The following is a 15,124-nucleotide window of genomic DNA, read 5'->3' on the forward strand; positions in this document are numbered from 1 at the left end:
ACTGACTCTCAGTCAATCTCCTGTCACTAACCCCTCTCTGGCCTCCATTCTACATATTGGTGGTGAATTCCAAAGCCCCATTGGCCTGGGGACAGGGATGGGGTCCTTGAGAGACTCCTCAAGGGGAGGGGATATTGGAGGGATGACTTCCTGGTTATTGACCCGGCTGTACCCTCTACCCAGAAAACCCTCTCCATCCTCTGTGCTGCCTGGCTCTGTCCCCAGCACCTTGGAGGCTGATTAAGTATTGTACTCATCTTTTTATGTTTACCTCTACCACCAGACTATGAGTGCCCATCACTGTTGACCTCACATCACCAAACTATAAGCATTTCCAGGGCTGGCACAGAGTCCCTGCAATTTCTTTGGTGCTGACACATAGTAGGTGCTCAATTAACAATTGAGCTAAATTGGATTTAGCAGCTTGATCAGAAACGCCTTCCCCAAAGATCCCCTCCGTCTCATTATCCCTGCGTCTCCTCCCCAGCCCTACTTCTCCTTCACTGTAAATCCCCCAAATCCCACCTGTCCTTTACCTCCCAGCTCAAGGATGTGCTCCATCCAGAAAGTCTTCCCTACTACTCTCACCCTTGGTGAGCTCTCTACTTCATAAACTGTAGAATCTTTAAAAGATTGTTTTGAAGATTAAGTCAGATCATGGAAGTAAAATATTGGAACACGACTGGGCACATCATAAAGGCTGGATAAACGGGCTAGTCGTTAGGAAGGAAAAGAATGGCCTCTTCCTGTTGCTTCCACTTCTGAAAGCCGCCAGAGGGCGTCCACCACCCAACGTTCTCTGGCAGGGGGTGCGGGAGAAGGGGCCCTTCTCCAAAAACAGAACTTCCTAAAGCGGATGTTTGAAACTCGCAGTTATACGGAAGACTTGTAGGAAGGATGGAGAGACAAACGTTAAGCCCATGACGGCCCTTCACCTGGTCGCTCCCTTTTCTGATGGAGACTCAGGCAATAGCGAGTGTGTGTGTATGTGTGTGTGTCCGTGTGTCCTAATATCAGACATTTGTTCTTGTTTTCCAGGCAGCGTCTCTCCAGCTTCTTCTGCAATGCTGTAGTACTCTCTCCAGTATTTCAGGAGGAGGAGCATTTGCTATTTCAAAAACAAAAAACAAAAACCTGGCCACATCCATTTTTTTTCAGCAGCCATGCGATTTCCATCATTGCTCCCATTTTATGGATGAGGAAACTGAGTCCTAGAGGAATTCAGTAAGTGATACCTCTCTCGGATGTGTTGAGTAACTGAGACTGCACTCCCTCCCAGGCTGGAACGTCCTGGCACTCCCACCCCCACAGGCTCAGTTCTGTGCATTATCTGCCTTTTTCGGGGATTGTGACCCTTCTTCACAGCCTCCTCCCTCAGAAAGCCACGACCATCAGATCCGATTCTCCATGGTACGGCTTCTTCTTTGGTTCCACTCTCCAGCACCCCGGGGAAGCAGGGACAGAAGCTGCTGCCACTCTCTGACCTCTAAGGGGTTAAGGCCTGGGTCCCGCCCCTCTTCCCTCCCGCCTGGCGGGAGTATGAATAGCCTCGCTCCCACTCCCGACTCTCAGTCGCTCAGGCTACTCCCACCCCGCCCCGCCCCGTCATTGTCCCCGTCGGTCTCTTTTCTCTTCCGTCCTAAAAGCTCTGCGATCCGCTCCCTTCTCCTGGTGCCCCGCGTCTGTCCATCCTCAGTGGGTCAGACGAGCAGGATGGAGGGCTGCATGGGGGAGGAGTCGTTTCAGATGTGGGAGCTCAATCGGCGCCTGGAGGCCTACCTGGCCCGGGTCAAGGCGCTGGAGGAGCAGAATGAGCTGCTCAGCGCGGAGCTCGGGGGGCTCCGGGCACAATCCGCGGACACCTCCTGGCGGGCGCGTGCCGACGACGAGCTGGCGGCCCTGCGGGCCCTCGTTGACCAGCGCTGGCGGGAGAAGCACGCGGCCGAGGTGGCGCGCGACAACCTGGCTGAAGAGCTGGAGGGCGTGGCAGGCCGATGCCAGCAGCTGCGGCTGGCCCGGGAGCGGACGACGGAGGAGGTAGCCCGCAGCCGGCGCGCCGTCGAGGCGGAGAAATGCGCCCGGGCCTGGCTGAGTAGCCAGGCTGCAGGGCTGGAGCGCGAGCTAGAGGCTCTACGCGTGGCGCACGAGGAGGAGCGCGTCGGCCTGAACGCGCAGGCTGCCTGTGCCCCCCGCTGCCCCGCGCCACCCCGCGGGCCTCCCGCGCCGGCCCCGGAGGTGGAGGAGCTGGCAAGGCGACTGGGCGAGGCGTGGCGCGGGGCAGTGCGCGGCTACCAGGAGCGCGTGGCACACATGGAGACGTCGCTGGGCCAGGCCCGCGAGCGGCTGGGACGGGCGGTGCAGGGTGCCCGCGAGGGCCGCCTGGAGCTGCAGCAGCTCCAGGCTGAGCGCGGAGGCCTCCAGGAGCGCAGGGCAGCGTTGGAACAGAGGTTGGAGGGCCGCTGGCAGGAGCGGCTGAGGGCTACTGAAAAGTTCCAGGTGAGGAGGTTGAGGGCCTGGGTGAGAGAAAGTCCCAGAAAGTCCCTTATGAAGCTCAGAGACCTTCTGGGAAGGGAGTGGGGCTAGCTGGCTGCTGAATCAGGAGCCAGTTCTCAGAAACCTGGTGCCACAAGTCCTAGACTTTTACAGCCCGTCTAGTGTAGGATGCGAATGGTGGGGCTTCTCGAAGCACATCCCGGGTGGGCAGTCAGGCCCAAGACCCGTTGCAGCAGCCCCGCCACTCTCTGGATGGCACCTTCTGGCACTGATGATGACCGGGGCTCCGGGCCCCTCCCCAGGCTCTGCTATTACTAGGAAGACACCCAGCACTGTCGCCTCGGCGCTGAGTCTGGTGGCCTGGCCACTCAGAATCTCCAAGTTCCTCACAGCCCCCCTCCCCCTAAGGGGAGGAGTGAGGGGCCGCCGTGAATGAATGGCTACCAGCTCCCTCCCATGTCATGGCTTCTCGGCTCCCTGGAGCACATTCCAGAGGCCCATAACAGCTGCTCCTTCTCACAGGGCACAGATGTGACCAGCAGCTGAGAAAAGAGCTTCTTGCCTAGGCCACACAGAGGTGCCATGGCCACCTCCCCATCCCTCCTCTCAGAGGAGACAGAATCCAGAACATGTGGGAAATGGGGGTGGGGCGGGGGTGAGAGCCTGCTGTGAGGAGCCGGAGACAGCTGTGGGAGATGGGACCAATGGGGGACGGGGGCTGTTTGCCTTCCAGTCCTGCAGGCTCCAAGCCTCTTGATTAATCGTTTTTCCTTCTGTTTCACTTTTTTTTTTCCCCCTCTTCTCTCTCCATAACCCATCTCCTCTCCTCCGTCACTTCCCCTTCCTGTGGGAGCTGTGTTCTGAGCAACATGTGCTACCATTTAATCAGCATCCTCAGAGGAGGAGCAGGCCATGGGAGAGAGCTGAGAGGGCTGACAGGGGCCCTGGGCTTATCTTGGCTGATCCAGAGGGGGCTCTCTGGGCAGGGAATAGGGTAGGGGAGGCAGGGGTCTGTTACACAGATAAGTCAGCCAGGGAGCAGGAGGTGCTTCCCGGGCAGCGGCAGCGGGCAGGAAGCAAGTTGGTTCACAGAAGGGACCCCAGCCCCTCCACTGACTGCCTCTCACCTGCCCTGCAGCTGGCTGTGGAGGCCCTGGAGCAGGAGAAACAGGGCCTACAGAGCCAGATCGCTCAGGTCCTGGAAGGTCGGCAGCAGCTGGCACACCTCAAGATGTCCCTCAGCCTGGAGGTGGCCACCTACAGGTACGAGACGAGCCCTGTCCACCCAGGCATACAGAGGTGCACACACATGCTGGGGCAGACTACATGGCTGAAGGGGACCAGAGGTGTAGGTGATGGCAACTCTGCTGCCACTGGGTTCTGTGATTCTAGGCTGGTCACTTCCACAGCGAAACATGTCCTACCTGAAACCATCTGCTCCCCCATAGGTTGGAGACCTGAGAAATGTCCTGTGCCCAGGAAATCCCCCCAAGAGAGATGATATTGCCGAGTGGGACAGCCTCTGGAGAGGGGCTGGGCCCATGTGGGGCAACTGCATCCAGACCCTTCCCCCAAGGGGCAAAGCTCCAACTCTATGCGTGCCCACACCCAGGGGGTCATGTCCTTTGGCAGCCACGGAAAGGAGGCATTGCAGGCATGGGGTGGCTGCACTGACTTGCCACCTGACCTGGGCCTCAGCCTTGTCGAGGGGCTGAGGGCTGGGCTGGGGGCTTCCAAGGCCTCCTCTAGCCTGGATGTCATGGGGCCTGACTCCTCTGATGCCCCTAGTGCCCTTGGTCCTGCCCAGCCTTTCATTGTCCACATTTTCTGTTATCCTAGAAGTGGCTGAGACCAAGGAGGGGTGGCTTCTCACTTGCTATGTGGCCTTGGGCAAAGCCCGCAGTCTCTTCTGGGAAACTAGTCCTGTTGGCTGAGGGGCCATTGATGGAGCCTGAGGAAGGGGCTCTGTGGCTGGCGAAGGGCCACATGAGATCCAGGAAAGGAGGGGAGGCAAGGCCCAGAGATGGAAGGTCAGTGAGGCTCTGGGGAGGACGTGGAGGAGAGGGGCTCCACCGCCAGGGAAGAGAAGCCCAGAAGGAAGGCCGCAGCACTGGGAAGGACAGAGGTGAGGCTATATCGAGTGCTAACCAGACTCAGAGATCATGGAGCAAAGCAGAGAGAAGCAGCTGCTCAGCCTAAGTTATTGAATTGATTGGTCCCTGCTCCCCTAATTGGTTCAAGGGGCGCTGAGGCAGGGGCCTGGACACAAAGACCTCTGTGCCCCGAAGAGCTTGGGATCCAGAGTGCTTAGAGATCCTGAGATGAGGGCCCTGATCCCCAGTGAAGCCACTGAGGGGAAGGGTCTGGTGGGCCCCCGAGGAATTTAACTGCTGTTTTTTGAAGCATGAAAAGGATTTGGAGAGGGGGAGCTGAATTCATTTGCTTTTGTCTGTCGCTAGCTCTGGGGGCCACCGGGGAAGGAGGAGGGAGCCCATCCCATGGGAACAGCCTGAGAATTCCCACTTCCCCAGAATCCTCTCCTTCTCAGACCCTCCAGATGGTGGCTTGGACAATGGCAGCAATTAGCATGAGAATCAGTCCCCCACACAGAGGATGAGGTCATTGGCCTGGGGTGGGAGGAGGAGGCTAGCCTAAGCCTTGTGTGGGTGTGTGTAGGGCAATGTCCGACTGTGTGGGAATCTGCTTCTATGTCTGAGCTCTGCTGTGTATCCCAAATACGGTGTGACTCTGTGTGACCAAGTGTGTGATGTCTGTGGGTATGTGACTGTGTGATTTCACCCTGAGTGTGGCTTTTGTGTGACAGTGTCAAATGAAGAGGAAGCCTGCAGTGCCAGGATGTTGCAAGCTCAGCCTGAGTTGTCCCCAGCTGGCTTGCTGCCTGCAGGCCTGGGGGCAGAGGGCTGACCCCACTTTCCCTCCGTCCTCTCCAGGACCCTCCTGGAGGCTGAGAACTCCCGGCTGCAAACACCTGGCTGTGGCTCCAAGACTTCCCTCAGCTTTCAGGGTAAGAGGAGGGGCCAAGTTCCCCCAGAAACTACCCTGCTTTGCTCTTCATACCCGAGACCTATCTTTCCCGAGATGCACCAATCTAAATCTCAAGTCCGTGGCCTCCAGTGTCAATGAGCATGCTCTCAGCCCAGCCATGGGCGCCAGGGGCAGGCACATGGATACTTTTGCCAGTGGTGGCTGCTCTGTGGCTCCCCTCACTGCCAGTGATATACTGATGCTGTTTCTTCCCCCTCTGCCTTTCCAGACCCCAAGCTGGAGCTGCAATTCCCTGGGACCCCAGAGGGCCGGCGTCTTGGATCTTTGCTCCCAGTCCTGAGTCCAACTTCCCTCCCCTCACCCTTGCCTGCTACCCTTGAGACACCTGTGCCAGCCTTTCTTAAGAACCAAGAATTCCTCCAGGCCCGTACCCCTACCTTGGCCAGCACCCCCATCTCCCCCACGCCTCAGGCACCCTCTCCAGCTGCAGATGCAGAGATCAGAGCCCAGGATGCTCCTGTGTCTCTGCTCCAGACACAGGGTGGGAGGAAACAGGCTCCAGAGCCCCTGCGGGCTGAAGCCAGCGTGGCCATTCCCGCCAGCATCCTGCCTGGACCAGAGGAGCCTGGGGGCCAGCGGCAAGAGGCCAGTACAGGCCAGTCCCCAGAGGATCATGCTTCCTTGGCCCCACCCCTCAGCCCTGACCACTCCAGTTTAGAGGCTAAGGATGGAGAATCCGGTGGGTCTAGAGTGTTCAGCATATGCCAAGGGGAAGGTGAAGGGCAAATCTGGGGGTTGGTAGAGAAAGAAACAGCCATAGAGGGCAAAGTGGTAAGCAGCTTGCAGCAGGAAATAGGGGAAGAAGAGGATCTAAACAGGAAGGAAATCCAGGACTCCCAGGTTCCTTTGGAAAAAGAAACCCTGAAGTCTCTGGGAGAGGAGATTCAAGAGTCACTGAAGACTCTGGAAAACCAGAGCCATGAGACACTAGAAAGGGAGAATCAAGAATGTCCGAGGTCTTTAGAAGAAGACTTAGAAACACTAAAAAGTCTAGAAAAGGAAAATAAAGAGCTGTTAAAGGATGTGGAGGTAGTGAGACCTCTAGAAAAAGAGGCTGTAGGCCAACTTAAGCTTATAGGAAAAGAGGACACACAGACATTGCAATCCCTGCAAGAGGAGAATCAAGAACTAATGAACTCTCTTGAAGGTAATCTAGAGACATTTTTATTTCCAGGAAAGGAAAATCAAGAATTAGTAAGTTCTCTGCAAGAGAACTTAGAGTCACTGGCAGCTCTGGAAAAGGAGAGTCAAGAGCCACTGAGATCTCCAGAAGTCAGGGATGAGGAGGCACTGAGACCTCTGACAAAGGAGAATCAGGAACCCCTGAGGTCTCTTGAAGATGAGAATCAAGAGGCCTTTAGATCTCTAGAAAAAGAGAACCAGGAGCCACTGAAGACTCTAGAAGAAGAGGACCAGAGTATTGTGAGACCTCTAGAAACAGAGAATCACAAATCACTGAGGTCTTTAGAAGAACAGGACCAAGAAACATTGAGAACTCTTGAAAAAGAGACTCAACAGCGACGGAGGTCTCTAGGGGAAGAGGATCAGATGACATTAAGACCCCCAGAAAAAGCGGATCCAGAACCACTGAAGTCTCTTGACCAGGAGATAGCTAGACCTTTTGAAAATAAGAATCAAGAGGTCTTAAAGTCACTCAAAGAAGAGAGTGTAGAGGCAATAAAATCTTTAGAAGCAGAGATCCTAGAATCACTGAAGTCTGCAGGACAAGAGAACCTGGAAACACTGAAATCTCCAGAAACTCAAGCACCACTGTGGTCTCCAGAAGAAATAAATCAGGGGACAATGAAACCTCTAGAAAAGGAAATTCAAGAACCACTGGAGTCTGTGGAAGTGAACCAAGAAACATTGAGACTCCTAGAAGAGGAGAATCAGGAATCATTGAGATCTCTGGGAGCATGGAACCTGGAGAATTTGAGATCTCCAGAGGAGGTAGACAAGGAGAGTCAAAGGAATCTGGAAGAGGAAGAGAACCTGGGGAAGGGAGAGAACCAAGAGTCACTGAGGTCTCTGGAGGAGGAGGGACGGGAGGTGCCGCAGTCTGCAGATGTGCAGAGGTGGGAAGATACGGTGGGGAAGGACCAAGAACTGGCTCAGGAAAGCCCCCCTGGGATGGCTGGAGTGGAAAATGAGGATGAGGCAGAGCTGAATCTGAGGGAGCAGGATGGCTTCACTGGGAAGGAGGAGGTGGTAGAGCAGGGAGAGTTGAATGCCACAGAGGAGGTCTGGATCCCAGGCGAGGGGCACCCAGAGAGCCCTGAGCCCAAAGAGCAGAGAGGCCTAGTTGAGGGAGCCAGTGGGAAGGGAGGGGCTGAGGGCCTCCAGGACCCTGAAGGGCAATCACAACAGGTGGGGGCCCCAGGCCTCCAAGCTCCCCAGGGGCTGCCAGAGGCGATAGAGCCCCTGGTGGAAGATGAGGATGTGGCCCCAGGGGGTGACCAAGCCTCCCCAGAGGTCATGTTGGGGTCAGAGCCTGCCACGGGTGAGTCTGCTGCGGGAGCTGAGCCAGGCCCGGGGCAGGAGATGGGAGGGCTGGAGGACCCAGGCTATCTGACCAGGGAAGAGGTGATGGAACCACCCCTGGAAGAGGAGAGTTTGGAGGCAAAGAGGGTTCAGGGCTTGGAAGGGCCTAGGAAGGACCTAGAGGAGGCAGGTGGTCTGGGGACAGAGTTCTCTGAGCTGCCTGGGAAGAGCAGAGACCCTTGGGAACCACCCAAGGGTAGGGAGGAGTCAGAGGCTGAGGCCCCTGGGGGAGCAGAGGAGGCGTTCCCTGCTGAGACCCTGGGCCACGCTGGAAGTGATGCCCCTCCACCTTGGCCCCTGGGGTCAGAGGAAGCTGAGGAGGATGTACCACCAGTGCTGGTCCCCCCCAGCCCAATGTACACCCCGATCCTGGAAGATGCCCCTGGGCCCCAGCCTCAGGCTGAAGGGAGTCAGGAGGCTAGCTGGGGGGTGCAGAGGAGGGCTGAAGCCCTGGAGAAAGTAGAGAGCGAGCAGGAGGAGTTGGGTTCTGGGGAGATCCCTGAGGGCCTCCAGGAGGAAGGGGAGGAGAGCAGAGAAGAGAGCGAGGAGGATGAGCTCGGGGAGACCCTTCCAGACTCCACTCCCCTGGGCCTCTACCTCAGGTCTCCCACCTCCCCCAGGTGGGACCCCACTGGAGAGCAGAGGCCACCCCCTCAAGGGGAGACTGGAAAGGAGGGCTGGGATCCTGCTGTCCTGGCTTCCGAGGGCCTTGAGGCCCCACCCTCAGAAGAGGAGGAGGGGAAGGAGGGAGAAGAGGAGTGTAGCCGTGACTCTGACCTGTCAGAGGAATTTGAGGACCTGGGGACTGAGGCACCTTTTCTTCCTGGGGTCCCTGGGGAGGTGGCAGAACCTCTGGGCCAGGTGCCCCAGCTGCTACTGGAGCCTGCAGCCTGGGATCGGGATAGGGAGTCCGATGGGTTTGCAGATGAGGAAGAAAGTGGGGAGGAGGGAGAGGAGGATGAGGAGGAGGGGAGGGAGCCAGGGGCTGGGCGGTGGGGGCCAGGGTCTTCTGTTGGCAGCCTCCAGGCCCTGAGTAGCTCCCAGAGAGGGGAATTCCTGGAGTCTGATTCTGTGAGTGTCAGTGTCCCCTGGGATGACAGCTTGAGGGGTGCAGTGGCTGGTGCTCCCATGACTGCCCTGGAAACGGAGTCCCAGGACAGTGCTGAGCCTTCTGGCTCAGAGGAAGAGTCTGACCCTGTTTCCTTGGAGAGGGACAACAAAGTCCCTGGCCCTCTGGAGATCCCCAGTGGGATAGAGGATGCAGGCCCAGGGGCAGACATCATTGGTGTTAATGGCCAGGGTCCCAATTTGGAGGAGAAGTCACAGCATGTGAATGGGGGAGTGATGAACGGGCTGGAGCAGTCTGAGGAAGTGGGGCAAGGAACGCTGCTGGTCTCTGAGGGAGACCGAGGGAGCCCCTTTCAGGAGGAGGAGGGGAGTGCCCTGAAGACCTCTTGGGCAGGGGCTTCTGTTCACCTGGGCCAGGGTCAGTTCCTGAAGTTCACTCAGAGGGAAGGAGATAGAGAGTCCTGGTCCTCAGGGGAGGACTAGGAAAAGACCATCTGCCCGGCACTGGGGACTTAGGGGTGTGGGGAGGGGAAGGATGCCTTCAAGCCCGCTCCCAGCTCAGGAGCAGCACTCTTAACTTACGATCTCTGGACGTGTGGTTTCTGGCTGAGAGGCCTGGCCTGCTAAGGTGAAAAGGGGTGTGGCAAAGGAGCCTACTCCAAGAATGGAGGCTGTAGGAATATAACCTCCCGCCCTGCAAAGGGAATCTCTTGCCTGCTGCATCTCATAGGCTAAGTCAGCTGAATCCCGATAGTGCTAGGTCCCCTTCCCTCCGCATCCCGTCAGCTGGAAAAGGCCTGTGGCCCAGAGGCTTCTCCAAAGGGAGGGTGACATGCTGGCTTTTGTGCCCAAGCTCACCAGCCCTGCGCCATCTCACTGCAGTAGCACCACCCTCCTGGGCCGTCTGGCCTGTGGCTAATGGAGGTGACGGCACTCCCATGTCCTGACCCCCCCATCCCTGCCACGTTGTGGCCCTGCCTGGCTAGTCCCTGTCTGAATAAAGTAATGCCTCCGCCTTCAAAGTCTGGACTCTTTCTTCCCCCACTCAGAGGGGGCCCTCAGGGTTAGTACAGGAGCAGAGATGGGGTGGCAGGGGAGACTGGGGGGGAGAGGAGGAAGCTGGTGCTGGGGAGGGGCTGCCTGCTGAGGAGAGGAGGACCCGGAGGCCTCCTGGGGGGATGAAGGCAGACAGACCCAAGCTGCAGGAAGCAGTGCTGGGGCCTGGGGAGGGCCAGGGGCTGTTGCTTGGCTGGGGGAGGCCAGTCCAGGTGACCTCAGCGCCTGCAGAAGCCAGGCCCATCATCATCTCTGCCCACAGCACTGATTACAGGGATTAGGCCTTGGAGCCACCCCCACCCTTGTATGTCCCCCCCATTAGCGCCTTGGTGCCGCCAGCATAATAAGCCCCCTTGTCTCTAAACCCAAACAAGTTGTCTGGCCTGATCTCCTCAGCCTGGCTGGGTGGGAGCAGGGTGAGGGAAGAGGCAGGCCTGTTCTTCCTCAGTCTGGCTGCGTGGCCTCAGGTCAGCGTTGATCCTCTCTGAGCCTCAGACTCTGCTACACAATGAGAGAGGCTGGGCCAGGTGACCTGGGAGCCTCCCAGGGCCCAGGAGAGCAGGAAGGAGGCTGAAGACAGCGTAGCTCTTCAGTAGGACTTCCCTCACACGCTGCAGCAGGAGGCAGGGAAGAAGGGAAAGTGGAGGGAGAGCTGAACTGTCAGGGTGGGAGCTAGGGGTGTGCTGATGACAGTGCTGTGCTGGCAGCAGCTTAGCCCGAGGGTCCTCCAGCCACAGTGTCTCCTCCTCGCCCCACTTCCCAGGAGCTCTCTGTGTCCCTGTGTAGGACAGGGAGGGGACCAGGGGTTCCTGGATTAGGTGGGGCCTGCAGGCCTTGAAGTCAGGATACCTAAATAGAAACCACTCGCTGCTTCAGCTCTGCAGAGAAGGAAGATCTGGCAACACGTCTAAATAGCGCGGGTGGGGGTGGGATAGGGGCTGCCAAACAAATGTTCCAATTTGGAGTCAATCCCAAGTCCAGGAGCAGGCTCTTCCTCCCTTTGGGCTCAGGGCTGAGGGCTGGAGAAAGATGAGAAGACGAAGTCCCAGCCCCTCTGGCTCCTACTCCTGTCATCCAGCCAGAGAGAGGTGGATAGGGGCCTCCCTGACATGCCCTCACTGTCTGTTTCTCTGCCTGTCTCCATCTAGCACCTCTGTCTTGGGCACCCAGGCTCCATTTCACACCCGCTATGCCCCATCCCTCAGGGGCCGAGATCCTGTCTCTCCCCACCCCACCCTCCTGGCAGCCCAAACCTCCGCTTTCTCCTTCCTGTCCCCACTGCTAACAAGACCCTATCTAATCCTGCCAGGCTGCTAGGCCTGGGGCCAGTGCATTGACATCCAGGCAAGGAAGGTCCACTCCCTGCCCCTCCAATGGGACAGAGGTGCCCTGTGCTTGATCTCCCCAGGCCCTCGGGCACCTCCGATTGGGCAAGGGCCAAGGACAGGGGCCTAGCCAAGCAGTCCTTCCCTGTGCCCGGTGCCCACCCTACCCCCCACACAGGGCCCCTGATCCCCTATAGAGTTACTAAACTGGCCATTGCTGCCAATAATCTCAAACAGGGTAGAAGCGAGGACTTCCCTAAGGGAATATGTCGTGGGAGGCGTGTTCTCTTTGGAAGTGATTGTCTGTCAACGCAGCAAGAGGAACGAGGGTTGGACAGTAACAGGGACATTCCTAATGGTGAGAACAGGAGTGGTCGTCATTTGTTATGACTATTTACTGAGCAGCTACTACATGCCATGCACTGTGCGGGCACTGGGGAGCCACAGATAAAGAACAATGTGCTTCCTCACTCAGGCAGCTTTACCTACCAGTTGAACAAGGGCTTCTCAGTGGAAATCATATCTGAAAACAGAGAAGTGCCCTAGGTTATGGGAGCAGAGTGCAGGGGACCTCACCTGACCTGGGCTGGGGGGTGTACGGGAGCGGGTAGACAGGGAAGGCTCTCCTGAGAACCTGAAGGATGAGCAGGAGTGGCCAGTGGGGGAGGAGGGGGAGGAAAATGGTTCTAGTCAGAGGGAACCGCATGTGCAAAGTTCAGAGGCAGGAAGAGAAGGCCTGGGCAACTGAGGAAGAAAAGGAAGGCTCCTGTGCCAGACGGTGGAGGAGGGAAGAGAAAGTTCATGATGAGACTGAAGAGAGAGTCAGGGTTCGGGGACAGAGGCCTCATTAGATAGCCAGGAAACAAAGAATTCTTCGTATTTGGAGGCAATTAATGAATTCTGAAGTGAGGGCTTCTAAAGGGTTGTAAGCAGAGGTGACGTGACCAGGTTTGCATTTCTTTTTTTTTTTTTTTTGAGGAGTCTCATTCCGTCGCCCAGGCTGGAGTGCAGTGATGCAATCTTGGCTACTGCAACCTCTGCCTCCCGGGTGCAAGCAATTCCCCTGCCTCAGCCTCCCAAGTAGCTGGGATTACAGGCGCCCGAGGCCACGCCCAGCTAATTTTTGTTTGCTTGTTTGTTTTTTGAAACAGGAGTCTCATTCTGTCACCCAGGCTGGAGTGCAGTAGTGCGATCTCGGCTCACTGCAACCTCTGCTCCCAGGTTCAAGAGATTCTCCTGCCTCAGCCTCCCGAGTAGCTGGGATTACAGGCACCTGCCACCACACCCGGCTAATTTTTGTATAGTAGAGACGGGGTTTCACCATGATGGCCGGGTTAATCTCAAACTCCTGACCTCAGGTGATTTGCCCGCCTCTGCCTCCCAAAGTGCTGGGATTACGGGTGTGAGCCACCGCTCCGGCCCAGGTTTGCATTTCAAGTCAAACTCTCTGGCTGCTGCGTGAAAACAGGTTGGTGTGGGCAGGAGGGCTTCAGGGAGGCTGCTGCCTGCCATAGTGCAGGCAGGAGACAGTGGTGGTGGAGAGGAGACACGTGAGGAAAGGGAATCTCAGGACTTGGTAATCCACGGTAGGGGAGGGAGGGGGATATGCCAGCAGAGGGTCCCAGGTTTTTGGCCTGGGTAGCTGGGAGATGTAGGACTATTTTCTGAGTGGCAGAGTCCAGCAGGAAATTGTGACCTCCAAGAGGAGGTGCCTGGGGTGGGTGGACACGTGGAGCTGGAGCACAGGAGAGAGGGCCAGGTTGGAGACAGGAATTAGGGGGTCACTGGCCTAGAGATTCCCTAGAGAGAGCATATAGGATGAAGAGAGCCCTGGACAGAGCTCCAGAGGAGCTCCTGACAGAGAGGAAATGACTGGGAAGGAGCTGGAAAAGGAGGCCAGAGTAGGAGCAAAACCAGGAGACTGCGGGGTCTCAGACATGCTGTTATCATGGGAATTTCTGGGACAGCAAGACCTTTGTCCTGGTCATCGCCCAGAGCCTAGCTCAGTGCCTGGGAGCCCAGGGGGTGCTGAATAAACACGTATTAAATAAATGAATGACCATGACCGACAACGGGACACACTTCTGAGGGTGGAGTCCCAGGGGAGAGAGCACAGAGGGACAGTATCCCCCCCTCCCCTACCCCTCCAATCAGTGCAAGGACAAGTGGGAGGTTATTCTGGGGCCTCCTCTGGGTAAATATAGCTTCTGGATGGGGTGGGGCCGGGTGGGGGGCCGGAGGTTGCTTCCTCGGTTTGTTTGGGGCACTTCCTTATAAGGCTGTGCAGGCTGAGGCGCCTCGGAGGGTGAGGTCAGGGGCTGAGCTCTCCATTCAACCCAGCCTGATGCTGTCCCGTTGCTGCTGCTGCTGCTCCTGCCACCACTGCCACCAGAGTCTCCGAGGAAATCAAAGGCCTAGGCACTGGGCTCTGGCCAAGGAAGTGCGTGGCCTCTTAAAGGGCTCCTTCAGCCTTAATGTCTGTGTGTGTGAGAGCCCAGCCCTGGAGTGGGGAGAGCTCGTTCTTCCAGGGGGTCCTCTCAGAAAGAGACGCCGGACACCTCCTTCCGCCACGGGGCCTTCTTGGGACTGGGTCATCCCCACACAGCTAGGACAGACATCCTGTGGTCTAACCTTGATCCTGCCACTGCAGGGTCTATGCCTCTTTCTCTGGTCTCTCGAGATCAAAGAATCAGAATTCATTTATTGCCTCCAAAGAAAGGCCCTGGTCCTCCACTTCCCTCCCTGCCCCCTTCTCAGCCCCTCCCTGGGGAACCAGCTGCTGCCACTTGACCCTGTGGTGTCACAGCTGCTGTCAGCAATGCCATCCTCATGAAGCAGGGAGAGAGGAATGTGATTTAATTTCAGCTGGAATGTGCTCTCTGAGGCTGCCCATGGAAGGGAGAGGGGATGGAAAAAAAAGCCCACCTAAGCCCAGGAAACTTGAGACGACTCTGGGCTTGGGCACAGGCTCCTGGGTCCCAACTGGACCCCCAGCCCCACCCACAGGGGAGAGTTAAGTTCCAGGATGGGTCCTGCAGCAGGACAGATGGAAGTTAGACTTGAGGGTCTTCCTGGGAGGTGGGAAAACAGGATGTTTCTTGAATGCAGCTCGAGTGCCTGAAGAAAGGACCCAGGCCCTCTGTTCCTGAATCTACAGGCCAACCTTAGAAAGACTAGGATGAGAATCTCAAGTGGCTGAATGAGGGGAGGGGCTGCTTGGCTCAGAAGCAGAGGGAGGGACAGAAAGAATGGCCCACAGAGGAAAACGTGGCCCTCTCTCTTTCCTCTCTCATGGCACTGGGGTCTCCTATCTACCTCCCTGCTGGGAGCCCTCTTTCCCCTCTCCTTCCGCTTTCTTTCTTTTCTTCCTCTCCTTCTTTTTTTTTTTTTTTTTTTTTAAAAAAGATGGAGATCTCGTTTGTCACCCAGGCTGGAGTACAGTGACACTATCCTAGTTCACGGCAGCCTTGGCCTTCTTGGCTCACAACAGTGATCCTCCCACCTCAGCCTCTCAAGTTACTGGGACTGCAGGTGCAAGCCACCAGGCCTGGCTAATTTTTATATTTTTAGTAGAG

At 57.1% G+C, this 15,124-nt stretch overlaps 1 protein-coding gene across 1 annotated transcript; it reads left to right on the forward strand.

The window, feature by feature from the left end:
• Positions 1-1,576: 1,576 nt before the first annotated feature.
• On the forward strand, positions 1,577-10,190 carry NES (nestin). The gene is made up of 4 exons (XM_030824186.1): positions 1,577-2,496; positions 3,632-3,756; positions 5,445-5,518; positions 5,768-10,190. The coding sequence occupies exons 1-4, from the start codon at positions 1,714-1,716 to the stop codon at positions 9,649-9,651; spliced, it is 4,866 nt and encodes a 1,621-aa protein (XP_030680046.1). The 5' UTR covers positions 1,577-1,713; the 3' UTR covers positions 9,652-10,190.
• The last annotated feature ends 4,934 nt before the right edge of the window (positions 10,191-15,124 follow it).

This window comes from Nomascus leucogenys, chromosome 12, assembly GCF_006542625.1.
Source record: "Nomascus leucogenys isolate Asia chromosome 12, Asia_NLE_v1, whole genome shotgun sequence".
Lineage (NCBI taxonomy): Eukaryota > Metazoa > Chordata > Mammalia > Primates > Hylobatidae > Nomascus > Nomascus leucogenys.